Source organism: Choloepus didactylus, chromosome 8 (assembly GCF_015220235.1).
Source record: "Choloepus didactylus isolate mChoDid1 chromosome 8, mChoDid1.pri, whole genome shotgun sequence".
NCBI lineage: Eukaryota > Metazoa > Chordata > Mammalia > Pilosa > Megalonychidae > Choloepus > Choloepus didactylus.
Window position 1 is genome coordinate 97,017,196 of NC_051314.1, and position 23,613 is coordinate 97,040,808.

Consider the following 23,613-nt stretch of genomic DNA (forward strand, 5'->3'; position numbering starts at 1 on the left):
AAGGTCTGCAAATAATGAGATTCTCTAATGATGAACACTGTAACTACATATCTTCCCTCCCTTCCTTCTTCCTTTTCTCTTTCTCCTGCCTCAAACACATACATACACACATTATATGTATGTAAATGAATGTATGTGCCTGTGTGTGTATGTGGGGGGGGAAGACAGAGAGAAGCACATATTTTAACGTCCTCCTGTGGACAATATTACACTAGCAGATCTCTCACATCTAAGTTTTGTTTAAATATGGGCACTCAGAGGTATGCCCTTTGCCTGATACTAATAAATAAAATACGTATCACTCCAAAATGTTCTTTGAGTACTTTAGTTTTCCTTTGCTTCCCTTTTGATTTAGTAGTAAATTGGATTTTGTTCAGTGATGAATTGTGTTTCCAATGTAGTGCTATATCATAGGTTTATCTTCAAATAAAATTGTAATCCTGAAGAAAATCATTCTCAGAGGCCAAGAACTCTGAAAGTTGTACTCTGCCATAAAGGGACATTGAGATTTCTGAACTCATCTTTATAATACATGAGTAAATCTAAATCACATCCTTAAAGCTGAGCCCATCACTAGTGTATGTAACTGGAAATAAAAGTAGAAATTTTTGGATATTTATTTTTTTAATTTAATTTTACTGAGATTGTTCACATACCATACACTTATCCAAAGATCCAAAGTACGCAGATGCTCACAGTACCATCATCATACAGCTGTGCATCCATCACCACAATTATTTTTTTTTTTCAATTTTTAGGACATTTTCATTACTCCAGAAAAGAAATAAAGACAAAAAAAAGAAAACTCAAATCCTCCCATACCCCACACCCCTCCTCCATTACTGACTCATAGTATTGGTGTAGTACATTTGTTACTGTTGATGAAAGAATGTTAAAATACTACTAAGTGTAGTATATAGTTTGCAATAGGTATAATTTTTTCCTATATAACCATCTATTATTAACTTCTAGTTACAGTGTCATACATTTGTTCTAGTTCATGAAAAAGATTTATAATATTTGTACAGTTAATCACTGGCATTGTCCATCACAAGATTCACTGTTTTATACAGACCCATATTTTAGCCTCCAACTTTTCTTCTGGTGATATATGCGACTCGAAACTTCCCCTTTCCATCACATTCACACACCATTCAGCATTGTTAGTTATTCTCACAGTAACGTGTGTCACCTCTGTCCATTTTCAAACGCTTAAGTATAACTTAGTTAAACATTCTGCTCGTAATAAGCAACCCTTCTCCATTCTTTAGCCTTGTTCTATATCCTGGTAACTTATATTTCATGTCTGTGAGCTTATGTATTATAATTAGTCCATCATTGAGACCATACTGTATTTGTCCTTATGTGTCTGACTTATTTCACTCAATATAGTGCCCTCAAGTTTTCCTCATCAACCGTTTTTTTTTAAGACAGTTTTGGTCACCCACCATACATTCTGTTCAGTTAACTGATTGCTTTAGGCACAAAATGATTTGGGAAAAAGGAAATTAAAGGTGGTAGTGTGGTATTATGGTTTTCTTAACACATCGTTTTGGGATACATGAGCTGTGTATATGCTAGTTAACTGGTCTTCCTGTTATTTAATTTCTATTTGGTCTAGGAATCATAATTACTATATTTGGCATTTTTATCTGAGTATTTTATTGGTGATTGTTTTCTTCTAAAATTTTGTAAATTAAGGTAGGAAAACTAAATAGCACATCTAATAAAGTTCTTTCAATAGAAATCCAGGTTTTGATCTACAGTTTCTTAAAGAGTTTGCAGGGTGACTGGTATGCTTTACTTTACACAAAGCAAGCTCAGAAGCCACTCATGGCTTTGGTAGCTAGAGCTGACTTGTCAAGATAGCCAGTGTGTAGCTTAATGGTAGGAAGGGAGGAGCTTTGTTTTACTTATGTACTATGATATAGAGTCTTTTTGGATTACCGCTATAAACAAAATAGGTGCTAGAATCCAATATGTACCCTGTGGCGTCCAGGATCCAGTCTCAACCCTCATGCATATAGTCAACAAACACATTGATGGATCTCCATTGTAGATTTTGTCTGTTGTGTTCATGGTGTAGTAAAAACCATTTTATCTCACATTTTATCTCACATTTCCTAGCATAGCTAAAGAAGTGCAAGATACAGTTATTGTCCTATTTTTATTTCAATAGCATTTACAGTTTGCCATAAATGTTTAGATGGCTTACTTATTTTAGACCTTGAACTTCTGTAAGTGAGAAACAGAAGTATTGGAAAATTCAGATTTTGAATCATCTCTTCCCATGAAACCAATACTCTACTACTACTTCGTTTTGGAAAACCTAGCCCTAACTTTTTACAGAACATATTTATGAACTTAATAACTAACACTGATAAATTTTTAATTTGTAGGAGAACATGTTTTTCTTTTACTTTCTTTTTTTGTGTAATGGAAGTAGAAGAAGAGTGGTAAAAGAAAATTGGGGCAGGACAAGTACTATTTTGAAAATAGAGAATACATTTATAGCCTCAAAAATGTGGTTCATTTTCATTTCTAGTTCAACTATGATTTCCTGAGAATCAAGTGAAGAAAAACACAGCCTCTTTCTTGAAGATGTTATTTTTCAAGGTACCATGTATGTTTATGCAGTCATGCTTCCCAAATCATGTGGGGGTGTTGTGGTATTAGATGTTCTGCCTCACTGTAAGATCATGGAACATTTAGTTCAGCATGATTTTTATCTTTGGTATCTTTGTTCATATTCATTTTGGTATTCTTTAATTCTTACATATTCTAGCACATGTAAAGCCAAATATAGCAAGAAAGAACAGTTGAAAATGCATGGATCATGGTTAGGTTTTCATCTTTAGTCTCTATGATACTTATTTGTTGGCTATTTCAATCTAAAGATAAGAAATTTATATATGCGTATGAATCAGTGTTTTTTTGTTTTGTTTTGTTTTAACTAAGCAAATGGTCATGTGCTTGTTTAGAAGCATGACTTAATATATTTCAGAATGTTCAAATATGATAGGGACATAGGTATACTTGATTTCTAGAGAGTCTGCATAGGACCTAAACTGAGGAAAGGGAGTGGAATAATTCTGATGTACCTGTGGTTGTATATATTTTTATATATATCATTGAATTTGATAGAACCATCATTTATTAAAGTTTAGAGCCCATTTCTTTATGTTTATGAGGCTATTTGAATTATTTTTTGGAATCTCAAAATTGAAGGCTGTTTGTTTACATAGAAGAAAAACCTTTGTAATTTACTGAGGATTTTTAATGTAAAGCTTTCAAATTGTATTCAACTATGGCAAAATTCTCCTTTGTATTAATGAAGCTATTTGAATTTTTTTTGTGTGGAATCTCAAAGGTAAAGGCTATTTATTTGCATAGAAGAAAAACTATGCAATTTATTGAGATTTTTAATTTAAAATTTTCAAATTGTTTTCATTTGTGGCAAATTCTAGTGAGTTGATAGATGAAATCATGCATCGTTATTTGAGTTATGTTTGGAAATAGTTTACATGTTTTACCACCTTGAATTATAAAACACATCTTTGATGCAGATTTACTGTTTCAGGCACTTGAGGCTCAGAGAGGTTAAGGAATCCACCCAAGGTCACGCAGCTACTAAATAGACTATCTGTATTTAAACCCAGGATTCCCTGATTCTAAGACCCTTCCTGTTTGTAATATTCCCAACACTGTTTATGGCTGAACAGTCTTCAGCAGATGTAAATCAAACATATTCATAGTTTTAAATCAAACATATTCGTATTTCTCGGACTGTAATATCTATTGATTAAATGAGGAGGTAAGAAAATTTTTTATCATGTCACTAAGAATGACAGCTTGCCGTGAAAATACTGCCAGAAGATTGTCAGGTTGAGTGTAACTGTCCTCATTGCTTTGTCCAAAGACAATATTAACATTTAGAATATTATTTAATAAATGAACATTTAGAATAAATTTCAGAATAGTTTAAGGAAATTGCTTATTTGTTTAAGAAAAAGATGTCTGCCTCTGCTAAATAAAGGTTTCCTAGAGCTGTGATTCTTTTTTTTTTTTTTTTTCTGAATATACCATACTTCCATGCTGTTAATATGTTTTAAAATCTCATTTGAGAATTACTGGGCCAGGAGATACATTTTATGACTATTTTCATTTATGTAGAGGTCTTTGACAAAGGAAATAATTTAGAATTTAAAAATAGTTTTTGATAGTTAACAAAAGAAAGTTTTTGAAAAACAGTATTTTAGTACTATTAAGCCCTAGTGTCATCTGCCCTTATGAATTGAGAAAAGTCTTTACTTTAGCATTCTGGAATAATAATGACTAGATTAACACAGTCATTGCACACAGGCCCTAATGTACCTTCACCAACTCACAAGCATGCATCTATAGACAACGGGTACATCACAGCATCCTGGCAAATTGATTGCCTTGAAGGATTTCAGAATGTATTGGTATAAATGCCAGACTGTGAAGGAATGATTGAACTGCATGGGGTTGAATTTATCAGTAGCAGCAGTGCATTCTTCCAAACAGAGCATGTGCCAAGCTTGTAATCACAGACATCATCTGCTGCATATTGAGGAGGAAAACAGCATGGGTGTGCTCAAGATCTTGGTGGTTGTTTATAATTAATCATAACATTGTTGAGTGATTTGGTATGTACTCAAATTGCTTTAGCCATGAGTTCTCAATAACCATTATTTGCCTTATTGTTTCTTTCTCCCTCTTGCCCTTCTTTCCTTATTTTCTTCTTCATATTTATTAAGTGCATATTTATTGAATGTCTTCAATTTGCATGACCCTGGGCTAAGTACCGAGGGAAGTAATAAAGAGGATGAAGAGGCAAAACCTGAACCATACACTCCACATTGCAAGAGGTCATAATCTAGTATGAAAGACGTGGCAGTTCCATAATCCACAAAACAAATTAGCCAACAGTGAGAGCATGAGAGACGTATAAAACCCACACCATGATTCAGAGATCAGAATATCTTCTTTGGAAGAGGGGTGACCTCATTGAACAGGTAGATTATAAGTTGACTCTTACAGGATAGAAAGTATCTGTTCGTACAGATATTGGAAGGATGGAATCCCAGGCAGGAGAAACATTATCAGTAAAGAGAAGGAGATGTATGGGGCTTCCTTGGGTAAAACAGATTTCTCAAAGATTGTGGAAGTGTTGCCTAGTGGAAGGGAAGGTCGTGTGAAATGAATCTTGAAAGGTAGGCCAGGACAGGAGTATGCCCTTCATAAAATAGACCCTGATGGGGCTGTTACTGAAAGTTTTGAGCAGGTAAGTGAAATGATGAGTATTGTGCTTTAGTAGTCAGGGTTGGAGAGGCTGACTTGGATCTGGTAGACACTGAAGATTTGGAGACTGTATGAGGTTTTGTCTAAATGATAATAATGATAGTTGCCACTAACTACTGAATACCTAATATTTGCCAGGAACTTTACCATCTCTAATCCTTTCAATGGTTGTAATATCACTCTGCCCATTTTACTGAAGAGGAGAGAGAGGCTTAGAGAGGTTGAGTCATACTCAGAATCCCATAGCTGGAAAGTTGTGGAGCTGGTATTCACCACTGGTGTGTGTGAGCACTGTCCCCTGCCTTGCACTGTCTCACTTATGAGATGGGTGAGAGACCAGCTGATGAGTGGAGAGGTGGGGAGGCAGAGAGGGCTAAGGTACAAAAATAGCAGAAGTCCTTGTGATGTTTTATAGAAAGAAACAAGGCATGTGTATATTAGTTTTAACTGAAATATGGATATGGGGAGTAGGAAGACGGAATGTTCAGATGCCACAGTTTTGATCCTTAGTTACTATGAAATTAGTTACTGAGAAATTAGAGCAAGTTTCAGGTAAGAAATACTGATTTCCATTTTGTATACACTAGAGCTGGTATGCTCTTTTCTGGGTCCTTCCCTGTGCCTCAGTCTCATAATGCTTTACCCGTACCTCTGTTAGAGCACTTTAAATCATTGTGTAGTAGCTTGTTTTGTTTCTGAATGTGACTTCCCCCTACCGCCACCCCAATATCACGAGTTCCTCAAGGGTAGGGTCTCATCATGTTCCTGAAGTTAGCACAAAGTAGGCTCCGGGAAGACACTTCACATATGGTAAGTAGTCTAGGTCAAACCCAGCAAGAGGGGCAGGAGAAAAAGCAGGAGAGAACAATGGAAGTCAAAGGAGGAGGCCCCTTGGAATGGATGTTGTGAGGCTGTGATTGGAAGCCAGTTAGAGATGAATGAAAGGATCCCTGCCTGCGTGGAGGGCCTGACTCATAGACACTGAATTTGTCATGAACCCAGAATGGCTCATTTTTCCAGTTACTCTCAAACAATTGCTCAACATCCTGGATGCAGGAGTGGGGAAAGGGATACAGTGAAATAAATGCTTTGAAACAAATAACTCTGGAATCGAGGCTGGGGATGGTGCCAGGTGAGGCCATCAAACCAGGCCTGGGGTGGACAAAATAGAAGAGATTGAGGGACTGGTGTCATGGGATCACAGAGCAGCTCTGAGTGTTTCAGTTTTGTGTTTTGTTGCTTATACTATTCATAAATTGTTGATGCCTTTTTATGCTAAGAACAATCAGTTCATTAAAAATAATACATAAAAATGTCTTGACAGTTACGGCATGCACAAGAAGTTGAACTTAAGTCCCAAGTCTACACACTTACTAGCTTGTGACCTTGAAAAAGTTAACTAATATTTTTGTGCTTAACCTTCCTCATTTCTAAGATGAGGCTAGTAGCACCAGTTCTTCCTTACTTTGTAGAACTCTTATGATGATGAAAAATGGTTCATAAAGCATGGAACGCTATTAAAATGTTAGAAATTCCTTTAAGATTTGAGCAGATGCCTAATACTCTTGGTGATTGATGAAATAATTAGAATTAAATTATGACTGCCCTCAAAAAATGTGCTGGTTAATAGCTAGTTATCAGTGTGAATCAGGCATTCTTGGCTAGTGGGAAAAACAAAGAAGACCTTGACACCATCATTGATCTTTTGATGTCCACTGTGGTCTGCATCCATCCTGTGTTCCTGAAGGCCTGTAGGGTGTGAGAAAGGCTCCTCTTTCTGATCTACTTTTGTTGTACAGAGGTTTTAGTTTTTATTGTGTGGGAATTTTTGTGTTTCAAAGAGACGTGTTTAAAAGACATTAGGTTATTTGTTTTCCTTAATCCTTTTTTTTGTTTGTATTTTTTTTTAATTTTTTGATAAAGTAAAAATAAAGCTGTTGCATAAAGACAATGTGAAACCTTATATACACAATATTTTTAAAATGTAACAAGTTGAGTATGACATTTAAAATTTTCACTTATGTACATTCTGCCAGTTAATATATTTGATATTTTTCTTCTGCTTCGTAGCTTCTTTGATATAAAGATTAATGATGCTTTTCATTTGTTAAGTAAGTTTTGCTGCTTAGTAAAGCCTAGGTTTATGATTTTAATGAAAGGAAATTCTTTAATTTTGTTTATGGATAATCATATGTGCAGCTGCTGCCACTAATGCTTGTCCTTAGGAAAAAAAAAAAAAAAAGTCCAGTCTAATAAAGGAACCTACCATTATATATTTTCAACAGGAGATCAAACCAAGAGAAATCCAGATTTAAAAAAACTTGAAAATATGTATGTGATATTTATGTGATTGCTTATCTCTTGATATTTAGGCAAGTCAAACTTTAATCCTAATCTGTTATAATTTTCCTTTTATTTATCTGCTCTCAACATTACCTAATCTGTCTATCAAATCATGAAACCATTTAATAGGAAAAGTAGAAACGGCTGTCTAAAGATTGTAATAGATTCCCTGCAGGAGGAAAGGCCAGTTTCTAATCTGTAAATGTTTATAAAAGCTTAGAAAGGGATTTTGTTTGTTTTGTTTTTATTTTTAAACTATCCATGCTATGTAAATTGGGTAAAATTTAAAATTTCATAGGGTAAATAATAATCTCTTTTAGTTGAAAAAGTTTGATTTATGGAAAAAGGTAGATGCTTAAATGATTATTTTGTGACTCATTTGTAGATACCTATTGGCAGGTAAACCTGACTCAGGTGCAATCCAGATATATTTTAATGTTTACAGTAAAGCTCTCAAAATCTACCTATTTTCCCCACAACCTTTTAAATAGATTAGATATTAATAATGCTTTGCTTAAATCTAAGGCAGTTTGACATTTATATTACTCTCAGCTTGCATTCTAAATGGGTTGTCACTTTGTTTCACTTTTAAGTGGCTATCCTCACTTCTGTTTATCTGTGTCTATCTTGCCATTTAGGCAGGTACAGATCATTTGCAGTAAATCAAATCTTCATGTGATTGTAATGATAACCCTGGAGAGAGAATATCTTCACCCCTATTATGTTCAGTTCTAATTAATACCCTAGCTTGCCACACCATATTAACTTTTATTGCTGAAACATAGCTTATCCTATTCCATTTTCTTGAACCGGAGTATTAGATTTCCAGATTCCCAAAGAAATGAAATGTCTTTGGTTTTTAACTTACTTGACTCTATTTTTTGGGTTCGCTAACAAAACATGGCCTCCAGGAAAAACGGCTGCTGTCTCTTCTGACAACAGGAATGCCATAAGTCCTGGGAATCAATTCTGGGTCCGTAAAGATGCCTGTAGAAGGTCTCTTAAGTGGAGGGTGACATTATAATTTATCATCCAAATTGAGGTATTTCTGAAAGTAGAAGGGGCACTTTTAATAACTATCCCCAAACAATAGGCTTCAATAATGTTAATCACCTTACGTAAGGCCTCAGTGGTCCAGATGTAGATTTTTGGTTGAGAGTTTTGACATTGAAACCAAGGTGCCTATGCCATTTTGAATGACCCTTTTATTTTTTGAAATGATCGTTGAATGCCTCTTAGGAAACTATTCAGTGTTTAAAAACAGCTGTATATACACTGACATACAATATACATCAGTGCTTTTTTTTTTTATAAATTATCTTTGGTAATTTTTATTAACAGTATTCAAAAAATTAAAAATAGTAAATTATATATTGTTAATCTAGAATGTTATCTGTTTTATTTATTGTATCCACACCAAGTCTGATCTCATGTCAGAATTCCTTAAATTTAGTCAAATAGACTAGAATAAATTTTATTCCTTAATTTAGTTATTTTTAAAGAGTACTATTTTTTTGATTGACCAAAATAATTTTCCCATTAACTTTGTAAGTAGTCCCATGTGAAATGAATTTTAAATACTAATTTATTTCCAAGGAAGTGGAAGAACAGAGAGTGGTTAATAAATACAGCTCTTAGGGGTTTAAGAAAGAATAGTTTCTGATATTTACGGTTACATAGGTATCTTACGTTAATGCCCATAAATTGCTTCAGCTTGAATTCTCTCTTGTTGCTTTTACAGTTTTACCTCATAAGAAGACACTGTTTGTATTTTTTTTATAGAAAAATACATTGTACCTAGATTTTGTAAAAGTATATTTGCTCTATTTTAAAATGCCCAGTCACGTTGATTTCACAAGAGATTTACACAAATGGAAATAAGTACTATGTAAGCTAAAAATAATAGATTTGTCCTTTTTTCTTTCTTTCTTCTTTTAAAAAGCTGGACCTGTGATCTGCAGAATGCTGAGCTATCCCCCAACTCGCCGAGCTTTAATTGTGGGTTGTGGTCTGCAAATGTTCCAACAACTCTCAGGCATTAACACCATCATGTATGTATTTCTTTCTGGTTTTTTACTGAAAAGATTGTGAAGAGATTGTTTTACATGAAAAGAGAATAGGACTTTTGGTGATTTGTTATGATTAATTGTGTTGGATTCTTCTTGGGGAGATTCCAACTCCTAAGACCTTTGTAATCCTACCGATTTATAACCAGAAAGTATTGATTCATTTGTTTGTTGTAATTATTGGCTTTATCTGACTTTATACAGTTTCTCTTTTATGTCACCCAGTCCTTCCTTATATTCTAAGCTAATGTGTCATTTTCATAAGCCCATCTCTTGATGCTGGCTAGAAATTATAACAAAAGGCAATCAACTAGCGTGGTTTGAGTTTCTGAGTACACAAATAACCAGTTTATTTCCTTTGAGGACAGTCAGTTACTGTGCAGTGTGATAAGGACTTTAGTAGACGTATGGCTTTTATAACCAGAGCAGAGAGGAAAGGAGGAGATGGAGTAGGGAGAGGTGTGGAGATTGAAAAGTTCCTTCTTTACTAGCTTTTAGAAGTAATTGAGTTGTATGTTGAAGTGGGGCAGTGTGAATTGTAGGGGCTCTACCTCATTGCAATCATTCAACCTTAAACCCATTTTTGAGCCTGTTTTGCATTGGATACACAGTTTGGAATAATGTAGACATGGTCCCTGACCTCACAGAATAATATAGGCTGGTGGAGGAAACACAATTAAATGAATTCACAATTAAATCTATAATTTCAAATTGTAATAGGGGCTATTCAGGACAGCTCCTGGGTCTCCACAGAGTATACTTTAAAAGCATAGATAATAGAATGCAGATTAGGGAAAAGTCATGACTTTTCCTGGGAAATTGGTTGTTGGATGAAAAGCTGCTAAATCTTACAAATTCTTTTTCCTCTATTAAAATTATTTAATAGAAAGTTATAACTTATGTAAAAATTAAATTTTACCTGTTAATCCATTTGTATTTGGGACTCTCTGTTTTCCTTCAAAAATTACTTGAGATATGAAACAAATTATTTAGTGATAATTTGAAAAGAGTTAGTTAAAATAATTTTAAAAAATAGCAATAAGGGCCCAATCACCCATAAGTAAGTGATCATTGTAAAAGGAATAGATACGGTGAAAAATTACATGGTACAAAAAAAAAATACTCCTTTGCCCTAGGTCTTTAATGCTTAAATTTAATTCCTCGAAACTCTTTGAAAGCGCATGTGAGTAAAGACCTTGTCTTTCTGTTTTACCAGCTCTTTAATCCTCTCCTGTTGGGCATATGCTCTCTACCTAGCTTCAGAGGCAAGAACACTCAGAACCATCTCAGCTCAAAAGTAATTGACCTTACTGTTTGTAGAATTAAGACAAAAACACCCCAAAAAATATTGACATGGATCCTAATCTTTGGTAGCTTCTGCAGTGGAAGCTACACATTGCCATAAATGTGTTGACCCACATAGTCAATATTTATTGAGTAGACACTCTTCCCAAGCTATGTGCTCAATGTTGTGACTATTGTGCACACATATTTTGATGTATTTGTACTTTGGTATCGATGTTTATGGAAATATAAAGGTAGAACTTATTTCCTCATTTTTAAAGAAAAAGGAAAGTGAAATTGACTAATAATTGCCAATTTTTAGTTGGGTGGGAATAGAAAGGATCTAGATAGTATCGGGTCTCTATTAACTGCTCTGCAGAGATGTATGGGTTAAGATATCTTGCTTTACTGTTGGTCTGCCCCTAGAAGTATTAAGTTAAACAAATGCCAGTGTAACAATGTTGTGTTCAGATACTCTTCTAAGTGCTTTACAAACTCATTTAATCCTCATAGCGTCTTGAGGTAGACACTTGCCCAAAGTCTTAGAGGAATCCCAGCATTCAGTCTCCCGAGTCTGGTTTGTGAGGTTTCGATGGCAGATTGCCAGGACCTGATGGAGTCCAGGCTGGGCTGGTCGTGGAATCTCACCTCACTGCACGGTGCACAGGCTTAAGTGGTGGTCCAGTAACCTATTTTGGGACAATCATGGCTCTCTGAGATTTTAAACACAACAACCCAAAAGTAAACAAACAAAACCAAAAATCCCTGAAGCCATGTCAGCTGTATCAGTCATGTTAGGACTGGAAAAGACTGAGAGAATAAAGCAAATACACAGAAGAGAACGAGGAGAGAATATAAATAAATCCTAATAACTTTCTGTTCCAGTTCTGGAATATGGCATTTCCCAAGTCCGGTTCCATCACCCCCTTTTATGTGGTTTCATTATGTAGTTTTATTTTTCCTTAATTTTTCTTGGTTTCATAACTTTTATTTAGGGTGAATGTTTGCCCGTAAGGGTTTTCATTGTTGTATGAATCTTTTCCTATTTGGTTTCTCCCTTTGGTGTAATTCTCAGAACATCCTACCTTGAGATCACGTAACTATTTCTTTGTGTTTTTCCTATATGCTCTAAACTTAATTTTTATTTAATCTATCTGAAGTACATTTCAGTGATCAGCATGAGAAATCTGACTCATTTTTCCTCTCAAGTTTTCGTAGTACCATTTATTCAATATGCAAACATTTTCCTATACATATAACATGCCATCTTTACCAGAAACTAAATTCTTATAGATAGTTGAGCCTATTTTTTCAGACCTTCTCTTCTTCTCCATTAATTTATCTTTATTTCTGTAAGTTTGAATGTATTTCATAAAATAATTTAATCCTAACCTGGTATGTCCCTTTATTCTAGAAAAATCGAGATTTGTTAAATTCCATTTTAGAAGGTGTTTGCTTGGGGAAAAAATAATAATAAAAAAAGGAATTCCACTTTAAATACATCCACACCCTTTGTAAATTTGATTTGAATCGTAGCCCCCATCAGACTGTAACATCCTAGGCTACATTTTTAATCTTTTGTCCTGTCCCCTTTCCTCTGGCAGTCAATATATTTTTTTCCTCACTGTTAAATCTTGGGTGTAGGTATAGTCTCCAGCATCTGTTTTCTCGATGTGGCACGTCTTGATTGTATTTGGAGATATGTCCACCTTCCTCTGTGCACTATTGTGTGGTATTACCACAAGACTAGCATCAAGCTTTCAATAATGCAATGCAGTATTTATTCTGTGTAAATTTTCTGTTTTTCAACTGAACGTTAAATTTTTGAGAAATTTTTCTTCCTTTTCCATAGCATTTAGTTTTGACAAGTTTAAAAGTTTTCTAAGCATTCAACAGAGAACGAAGACTTTTTGTACTTCTTTGTGTTCCTTTAAAACAGGGACCACAAACAGAGCCAATTCTAGTTGATAGGTAGTAGCTGATGCCAGTATATTCCTAGTTAAAATGACTGCTACAATGCATTTGTGATATCTATGTAAAAGGTGCTGATTGCTTTTAGTAAACTATTCATTTCTCCAAATCCTCAATCTTTGCCCAGTGAGATCAAGTGATGAGAATAAGTAGCCTCATTAATGAGCTCTGCTTACCACAAGCTGTACTTGAGGCAGGTAGTATTGTCCATTTGCTTATGGATATGTATTAATCTAGGAAAGGAGGAAGAATAACATAAAGTAAATGAGGTTAAGCATGTAAAATATGTCTCTACATGCTGCAAAACAGCTAACCAAATCCCTGAAAATGTTAATATGATGTATTAATGTCTAGAAGTTAATAGGGTTAGACAAATAATATGATTACACTAAGTAACTTTATTCACAGTTCATAATTTCAGACATTCATATTTTAAGTCCATAAAACTTAGTGTAAATTGGTGTCATGATGGATTGCACTAATATTCATTATCTGGATAGAAAATGAAAATTGATCCGTGACACTCAAGTAATATGTTTTCTTCTACTCCCTGTATTCGTATGTATCATATATATTTATTTGTATATGCATATATGTATATGTATATATATATATCAATATGCATTTATGTCTTTTTCCATTTGTCTTAAGTTCCAGTAATTCCTGTCATAGATTTTGTGTCCTCTAATTTAAAATAATCCCTTAGAGTCTAATAATTTCTTTTTGTGTTTTTTAGTAGAAAAGATTAAATTTAATATTTAAAAAATATTTTTTTTGTTAATTCAGAGTTGTGTTTTTATGGACATTTCATTATGTAGAACTCTATAAAATTTTAATTTTTCTTTCCAACTTCTTCCCTTTTAAGTGGGAAATAAGTAGGCAGATCTTGCCTATATTCAAAACCCAAACCTAATAATGTGTGGAAGTTGAAATATGTTTTTTAAAATTCCATCTTTCAACCCAGTGTCTGTGTGAACCTGAAATATGAGGTATTTTGAATTCTACTTCTCACCCAGAAAAATTCACAGAAGGCTCATATGGAAAAATATTGAAAGATAAATCATCCTCACAGTTACATTTTAGAATCTTACCTTGTTTGGTTTTCTCTATTCTCCCTAGTAGGATCCTTTATTTCTGCACCCTTGACCTACTTAATATTGTATCTCAGACAAGGAAATGGATTTTCTTCTTGGAATATTTAATTTTCTCTTCCTCTACTGTCTGTGTATGTGTATATATATATATTTTGGTGTTAGTGTCTTCTATTTGTGTGATAACTCATGATTCTTTATGTTCTAACCCATACCTTATCCTCTACTCTATTGAATAAAGGACTTTAAGTTCTTAAAATCAGCACATGCTTCTGACACTACTTTTAACCTTTGGAAAAGGCAATATTTTAATATGATGTTAATCACTTAATAATTTCAAGCATACAGCTGAATAGATCATTCTCCTCTCTTCATAGGAGAGAAAGAACAAAGCAAATGTATACTAGCTTTCGTGATATAAAAATGTTAGATCTATTGCACTTTATCTCAAAGTCCAAGAAAATATTTCTACCTGTGTCAGATCAAGCCACCAAAATAAAAGGGAGATGAGTGATGGAATAAGGATGATGATGATTAATGTAGAGAAAATTCTCTTCATGATCTATTCTAGGCCTTAGTTATAATAGCAACAATTTTCCATGTAAGAAATTTTATTTAATCACTGTCAATAAATGGACCCTTCCCACATTCTTATGCAAAAATGTGAGCACACATGTGTGCATGTGTATGTGTAGATAGGTAGATATGTAAATAAATATAAAACACCAGGTTTTATCTGGGTTTGATAACATTCTGTATCTTTTGAGGAACTTACAATAAGATATGTTAATGTGTTCTGATAAACAGGTAATCAGTCAATCATATTTTTATCTGATATATCAGATTTTTACCGGGGAATATCAAGTGATTAAATAGCTAACTCACTTTAAGGTTACACAGGAAATCAATAGTAAAGAGGAGAAGGAAATCAAGAATTTTAAGTCTTTTGAGTCAGCTTCATGTAAAGAGCATAGTTAGGAATGAATTTTTTTTTTTTTTTGGACACTCTGTACCAATCCTTTACTTTTATAATTTTTCTTCTTTCCAGATGATGCCCCCAGCTCCATCTCTTCCTTTTCTTGCTAACTGAGAGTAGGGTTGGGGAATAGGCATTTGTATTGAATGAGCAGATCATACTTGCCTCCATAACCACTTTACCTCAATCCCTAGGAGATCACTTCTTCCAATGTATGTGTAAGACACAATGACAGCCTTTAGAAAACATGCCCTAATAATAATAATGTTAGTAGCTTGCATTTACTGAGCATTAAATACGAAGCACTACTCTAGCTGTTTAGTAAAATTCAGTAAATATTGACAGAAAAAGTAAACATTAGGACAATACTGCTTTGAGCCTCTCTTATGGTATTATTATTATTTGCCTGATAGTAACAAATATTTTACTGCTTTACATATATCATGTTTTCATAGATATTATCTATCTTGATATTTATAAAAATCCTGTCAAGTAGGCAGGGCAATTCTTTTTTCTGTTCTCTAGCTAAGGTAGCTCAGGCTTAGTGTGTTTAAATGACCTCTCCACAGTCACAAAGCTAATAAGTTTTAAAGCTGAGGCTGGAGCCCTGATTTTCTAACTCTAGACTACATGGGCTGCCTTTAATCTTAGAATACCTGGAATGTCCAGAACTGGCTGTTGTAAGTTTGTTTTGGGGTGAGGTAAGGTGAGTTGCAGTTAGTGGAATTCAGTACTTTGTGGGGATAAAATCTAAAATTGCTCTTTGCATGCTGATAAAATGGCATCCATCTGAAGAACCATTAAATTTTTAAATCTTCTGATACTGAGTTAAGTCCCTGATCTAGAGTTCCCAAACAGCCAGCCTAATGACTGAATGAGTCATTTATGTTTGTTAATCATATTTAATTAATTTCGTTTTGTAAGTGCAGTATTTCTGGGTCTGTTCCATTCTCATATTTTATCCTCAACAAAGTCTCCTAGTATAAAATTACCATGCACTCAGGAAATAACACAAGTAGGCTTGGCCAGATGGTATGTAAATGTAGAAAAAAACAAAGGTGACCAGAAATAAGAAAGAAAAGAATAAGAATTTATATGTTCTCAGGTTGTAAATCTGAATCAGAAATGAGATGTTGCTCTCTCTGTGATCCCCAAAAGGCAGGATCAATGAACCAAAGCACCTGCTCTGCCTCCTCAGTAGGACTCTAATCATTAAATTTGAAAATCTATTGAAAGAATAATATGCCCATCTCATTGAAATATTTCAAGATGGGTGTATTTGTAGTCATTTGTGTTTTTTGGACAAAAGTTAGGAACTAGATGGAAAAATATTAGAATGCATGATGCACTCTTTTGAAAGATGAGCGTTATGTGATGGGAAGAATATTGACCCAGGAAATCAGGAGTATTAGTTTCAAGGTCTGTCTCCACCATAGGACTTTTTTTTTTTCTCAATGCATTTTTTTATTGTGAACTTCAGCATATATACATAACAGTGCTAACTTTCAAGGTATGATTTAACAAGTAGTTAGAGAGCAAACTTCAAAGAATGTCATGGGTCACTCTTCCACAACTTGAGCTGCTTCCATTATTGTAAAACACAACATACATACAGACAGGTGTTAACTTTCAATGTACAGCTCAACAAGCAGTTATATAGATTATTTCAAAAATTTTTATGGGTTCCAGTTCCACAGTCTCAGTTCTTTCCTTATTATGTAATACAAGGTTTGTACAGAAAGGTGAAGAGTTTCAAAGCACAATCCAATGAGTAGCTGTATAGTGAATTTCAAAGGATGTTATAAGGTACAGTTCCACCAAGTCATTTACCTCCTTCCAGCTATTCCAACACCCCAGCATCTAAAAATATATATGTATTTATATAAAGTTTCTGTATTCATAGACCTTTCTTAAATCTTATCTTGTTTGTTACTACCCCTTCCTCTCACTTAATTTCTTTCTCCCTCTTTAGGAGTGTCTAGGCTGTGAGAACCCTAACTTGTTCGTATTGAAAGGGGTTATCGACAGTCACCATGGGACTTTGAGTATGCCAATTAATTGCCTTCAGTCTGTTACCTGTAAAGTGAAGTAGATGGACTTTTAATGCACATAGGAATGAAGAAAAATCGGGTTTCAGGTAGAAATGGAAGCTAAAACAGTAGTGTTTAAAACAGCAATACTTTAAACCTTTCTTGAATAAAAAGAGGACAATTTTGCTCTAAAAAGAGAAATATTTTCTTCAGTGTCATTTTTGGACAACTTATTAAATGCTTACTGTGTACTAATTGTCCTAGATGCTTATCTTCTTATATAGTAAGACTGCTTTGTTATTTCCTGAGCATATCTTTGAAGTAGAATCTTGCTTATGGTTGATAATACCTCTTTATCCCAAGATAGTGTGGCAGACCTATAACCTGATGTGAGAGAGCTATCCTTGGCTCCCATAATGTTGCAAGGATAGGCTCAAGCCCTGATACCTCATTGGCCTCTCAGCGCCAGTGTGTACATGGAAGTGCAAGGGAAAGGATGTGATTTCTACCTCTAAAGTCTAAAGCTTTTTCTGGTGGGAGATAGGTTCCTATTCTGCATACAGAACAAAACGTTCTCATCAGATGAAGTTCTGAACAGGAAGGTGTTATGGTGCAACTGTCCAAATGTTCCTAATCACTTTCCATTTCCCCATGTATATGTCACATACCTTTCTTACTTTTACTTCCCTCAAAAGCAGACCCTAAGACACAGACTTGGATGAGATGATTTTTGGGGGGTGATACCAAGAAGCAGGAGTGTGAGGGAGTGGAGAAAGTGAGACAGGGAATGGAAAAAAGGGAGTAAAGATGCATTGATAAGAAGGTCATCACAGTAAGCAACTGGAGCTCAATCCTGCTGAGTCCACTTTGAGGGATAGTGTGGGATGTGCCTCAGAATTATTGCAGAGGTATTGATCCACCATCTCCATTCTCTCAGTGTGAGGGCTGCCCTGTGGAGTGTCAAATGCCAGCCCTTCCAGGCTTTCCTAAGCAATGCCCCGTGGTGCCAGGGCTCTCAGATGGAGAAGTGGAGAGACACAGGGAGGTGATGTTCTAAAACTTCTCGAAAACTGTCAGATTCTGTGGGAAGTTTCCACAGTAGCTGCAAGTGGATTCAGAGATGGGCTAATGGCATATGGTGCAGGGAATCAAGAGTTTCTTTCAAAAACCCTGTGCCTTCAAATATGTAGAAAATGAGTTTAAAGATTGTGGATATGAACTTAGTACCATTCATGTATGTAGCAAAATCATTTAATGGCTCCTACAGCTTTCAGCAGAGTTTGAAGTCTGGAACCCTTCATGGCCTGACTTGTTCATCTTTGGGCTGCCACATGCTCTGCCTCCTGCTGTTTGGCACCTCTGTCAGTTCTGATGATTAAAGCTAATCCAAGCTTCAGCGCCTTCACACATGCCATTCTTTCTGGCTGAATACCCAGGGTATCCTACAGGATCCTACAGGATCTCCAAACTCAGGCCACATGTCATCCCCCTGAACCCAGGGCCGAATTTAGATGCTTCTCCTCTGGCCTCCTGTAGTGCTCTGAGCAGATTTCTGTTATAACAGTTATGCTTTATTATAACTTTGGATATATCTGTTTCCTCCAAAATCCATCTTCTTGGGATATGTGCTGTCTTATTGAACTGTGCATATCTACACAGAGTGCAGAGTGCCTGGTACCTACATGTTTAAAGAATGAGTTAAGAAAAGGACATTTCTATGATTTTATGATAGTCTATCTGATGTTTATTTCAGACTCAGTTGTGCTTTGAGGGGGATGTTCTGCTTTATTGACACAGCAAGCATATTACCTGGGGCATATCCCTAGATTTCATGCTTCTATTTCAACTCATTAACAGCATTTCCTCCTTATCTTTCAGCAAAACACATGTGTCAGAGAAAGGGCAGGCAAGGAAATTATGTTTTCATATCACCAAAGATGTCCTAGGGAAACCAAGACTGGTTGTTGATACTTTACAAACCATGGAGATGAATTTCCATTAATTTTCACAGGACCTTAAATTCATATCAGATTGAGAAGGAATGCCAGCAAGATTTGAAACTTTTTTTTAAATTCAATTTTATTGAGATATAGTCACATACAATACATACCATGCAGTTATACAAAACGTAATTCCATTGTTCACAGTACCATTATATAGTTGTGCATTCATCACCAAAATTAATTTTTCAACATTTTCATTACTACACATACAAAAAATAATAAGAAAAATTAAAGTGAAAAAGAACAATTAAAGTAAAAACTAACACTGGGTGCCTTTTTTTTTTTTTTGCCTTCTTTTTTCTACTCATCCATCCGTACACTGGACAAAGGGGAGTGTGGTCCATATGGCTTTCCCGATCACATTGTCACCCCTCATAAGCTGCATTGTTATACAATAGTCTTCAAGATTCAGGACTTCTGGGTAGTAGTTTGATAGTTTCAGGTATTTACTGCTAGCTATTCCAATTCATTAGAACCTAAAAAGGGTTGTCTAAATTGTGCGTAAGAGTGCCCACCAGAGTGACCTCTTGGCTCCTTTTGGAATCTCTCTGCCACTGAAGTTTATTTCATTTCCATTCACATCCCCCTTTTGGTCAAGAAGATGTTCTCCATCCCACAATGCCGGGTCTACATTCCTTCCTGGGAGTCATATTCCACGTTCCCAGGGAGATTAACTCCGCTAGGTGATTTGACAGTCTTTTGATGTAGAGCACAAGTCTTGCCTCCTGGGGTGTGCTTAGCTAGTTCCCCAACCTCCTAAGGAGGTATTATTAGCTCTTGTCCTAAGGTCTTTTCAGTCTTTTCCCCTTGTTTTAAATTTAAAATGAAAAGAACATGTCTAATACAAAACTGGATACCATTCTTTCCACTTCTGTAAGTTAGAAGAAAGGCACTTTTATGCTTCTTTCCTGTTTTGAAAATAACGACACATTTGAAAGAAGGATATTATAACACTCTTGTATCTTCAGAGGATGTCGTGAATCCTGTACTGATGGGTATAGGCAAAAGAGGATGGGTTAACTGTACAATGCCTCTAGTTTCCACAGATGCCATAGAAATTCAAAACTGCAGTATACATTAAGCAGAAGGGAATTAAGAAAGTAACACAAATTCATTGTTTCCTATGGGACCTGAACCATACATGATATCTCATTTTTAATCATCAAAAGAACCTTAGGAGGTATTATTATTACTATATTCCTGATTTTCAGATCACTGATGCTTTGAGAAGTCAAGTAGCTTGTCTAGTTTTTACACAATAAGCAGATGTGGTAGCTTTGCATTGAAATCCAGATCAAACACCAAATGCTGTTTACACCCAAAAGACTCCATGTTAAGAAATCTTAAAAAATATAACAGAAATAATTAATATTTGCCTTCTTTGCTTCCCAGGTAGAATAAATCACTCATTTTTCTTTGTTCCCAAGGACATTAATTTGGTTGTTATAATGTTGCATTGTAATCGTGTATGTATCTGTTCAGGTAGAATATGGACTTAGCAAAGACAAGAATTGTAGTTAATAAATCTTTTGAGTCTCTAGCAACAATGTAGTAAATTTGGTTGATTAAGTAAATAAATAAAAACTTTAAAGATGTAATTTTATGATTCCTGTGACAAGACAAAATTATTTGTGAATTATTCAGGAAAACAAAAGATTATAATGTTCAAGAAAATATGTTCTAACCATTTCTTATAAATCACAGATTTTTATTATTTTCCATATGGTTAGCCAGTGGTCATTGACTGTTTTTCACCTAAAATGATTTTGCTTTATCATGAAAGGTACTAAGAAAGTTCATATTCACAACGTATAAACTTATTTTCTACATATTTGAAGACAGAGGTTTTTGACAGATGTCCTTGATGCCCTTGGCCCATCTCTTAATGCATTTGCAGCTATCCTGGAAACTTCTCATAAAATCTGTCAGTTTTCTGCTTTGACTCCCTGTGTCTCTATTGCTCTGCATGAGAGTTCTGACACACTGGGACTTTGCTCAGGGAAGCCTGGAAGGACCGGCATTTGACAATCTGCAGGGGCAACCCTCACATTGAGGGACCAGGGTTGGTGAATTAACACTCCTGGAGTAAATCTGATGCACAGTCTCCACTATTCCTCAGAGTGGCCTCAGCAGAATGGAGCTCCAGTTGCTTACTGTGATAACTTGCTCTTCAGTGTACCTCCTGTGCATCTCCTCCGACAGTGTTTCCCGGGCCCCTTGCCTCAGTTGCTTGGGTGGAGTTGGTTCATTTTGATTTTTTCTCTTCAGAGTTAGGACTTTGGACAATTCCAATCAATCTGTTATGTATGCCTGAACTTGCAAGTACCTCCAGGATTATGGTAGCAGAGTGTGACCATAAACTGATCAAAGAAAAAGAAGGAAGAGGGTTGCATACAGCCAGAAAGAAGCAGGGGCTGGGGTCTATGCAGACTCAGAAGTTGAGCAAGTGATTCCACTTCCTGGTTTCTACCTTTTGCCAGGCACAGCTCTATTTCTTGCCTTTAGACTCTTCACTCTTATTATAAATCCCCTTATGTTTCTAAAGCTAAATTTGAGTGGAATTCTGTTACTTGTAAACACAGTAATCCCTGACTGAAACCAGTCAGGATTTGGACAGATCATGGGAATGAAGAGAATGGGAAGGATATGAGATGTGAAGGAATTAGAATTGAAGAAATTTCCAGCTGATTGGATTTGCCAAGCTGTAGGCTTGGGCAACTGTTGGTCATACCGTTCACTGAGATGGAAATTATAGAAGGAAGGACAGAATTGATGGGTGATAATAGCGATTTGGTTTTATGCATGTTAAGATTGATATCAGTGGGATATCCAGGTAAAAATATCTACCAAGTGGATATATGGGTGTGTATCCCAGAACATTTCTTATCTATAAATGTGGATTAGGCTATCTCTAAGATGTGTATGGTAATTGAAACCATGAGAGTTGATGATATCTCCTGATAGAGTAATAAGCGGAGGCCTGGGTAGCATCAACTTTTAAGGTGCAAATTCAATAGGAAAAGCCAAGAAAGAGATTTAAGATGGAATGCTGTTGTGTCAATGAGGTACAAAATTTGAAAAAAAAAAAAAAAAAGGCAAACATGGCCAAGTGATGAGAATCTAGATAGTTGACCCACTGAGGGGACAACAAATGTATATGTGGGAGGAGGAAAACAGAGCTTCCAAACATTTGTTGAGTACCTCCCATATGGCAGGCACTTTGCTGCCTCATTTCATCTTTATAGCAACCTTTCAAGGAAGATACTATGATATATTTTTAAGCATAAGGAGACTTAAGTCTTAAAAATTGTAAGTAGTGATACCAGCTAAGTTTACACAGCTGGGCAGGCTGGCAATCTGAATTTGAACAAAAGGCTCCTCTGTTTCCAAAGCCTGCAGGGTATCTGCAGGATTGAGTGTGTTGTTGAGCAGGCATTGAGGATGAGTATGTAACCTTAAAAGGTTGATCAGTGTAAGTTGTAGAGACAAAGAAGTAGCCACTGAAGAGTTCTGTCTTTCAATGTTTGGGGTTTGAGGTAGGGTGTGAAGAGTATGAAATAAGATTGGCCATTGGGTAGGTGATGGGTACATAGGGTTCATTATTACACTCTCTATTTTTTTAAATCTTTAAAATTTTTCCATTATAAAAAGGTGAGGGTTTTGTTGTTTTATTTTAAAGTAACCAGTGAAGAAAGGAATAAAAATGAATTTTATTGATGTGACTTTGGGAGTGATCACGTTCCTTTAGGAATTCAGTGCAGAGTCCTCAAATGCTGCTAAATTGGAGTTGAGGTGCTTCTGAGAAAATGTTTTTGTTCTGAAACCGAGGAAGGACTTGGAATCTAATATACTCAGCCTTGAATTCACCAGGACTAGGCCATTTGAAAACAGTGGCTCTGGCCTTGATGGGAAGATAGAGATAATGATGAAGTAATATATAGAAGAGAATATATTCTGGGCTCTAAAAAAAGAACCAACAATGTAATTATGGTGATGCAGGGCAGTTAAGGAGTCTAGGCAATTCTTTAAGCTGTATAGCTGAAAAAAGGTAACATGAAATCATGAGTGTTTAATTTGTATAGTTTCTTCATGTGTTTACCCTGAAGTTCCTTTTTTTAGGGAAGGTCTGCCTCATAAGATGTGGAAAGGAATAAGTTATATCTCTGAGAAGTCTTAACCTTTAAATGAAAAATGATCTCTCTGTTCCCCAGGTCACTTTGTTTTTTCTCTTCGTCACTTCTCCCTGCCAGTTACTCAGTATCTCCTCTGTGTCAGGGCCGTTCAGGCAGAAGGGATATGGAAATAAGACAAGACTCTTGGCCAGAAAGAACTTACTGTGTATCATCTAATGCAGATATATAAACAAATTATACATACCAACAGAAGTAGAATATTAGAGATTTTTACAGTTGTCTGGGAGTACAGCAGTGAGGGTCAGAAAAGGTGTCACAAAAAAAGGGAAGCCATAGTCTGGGGGGTCCGAGTTGTAAGAGATGAGATGGAGATCTCTGAGCAGACAGTGAA

General features: G+C 35.5%; 1 protein-coding gene across 1 annotated transcript in view; it reads left to right on the top strand.

Moving 5' to 3' along the window:
- The window catches only part of SLC2A13 (solute carrier family 2 member 13), a 388,263-nt gene that overhangs the window by 178,086 nt on the left and 186,564 nt on the right, over positions 1-23,613 (top strand). Inside the window, exon 4 of the mRNA XM_037846603.1 lies at positions 9,611-9,719. Coding sequence (XP_037702531.1) covers positions 9,611-9,719 — 109 coding nt within the window. The remainder of the gene's footprint in view (positions 1-9,610; positions 9,720-23,613) is intronic.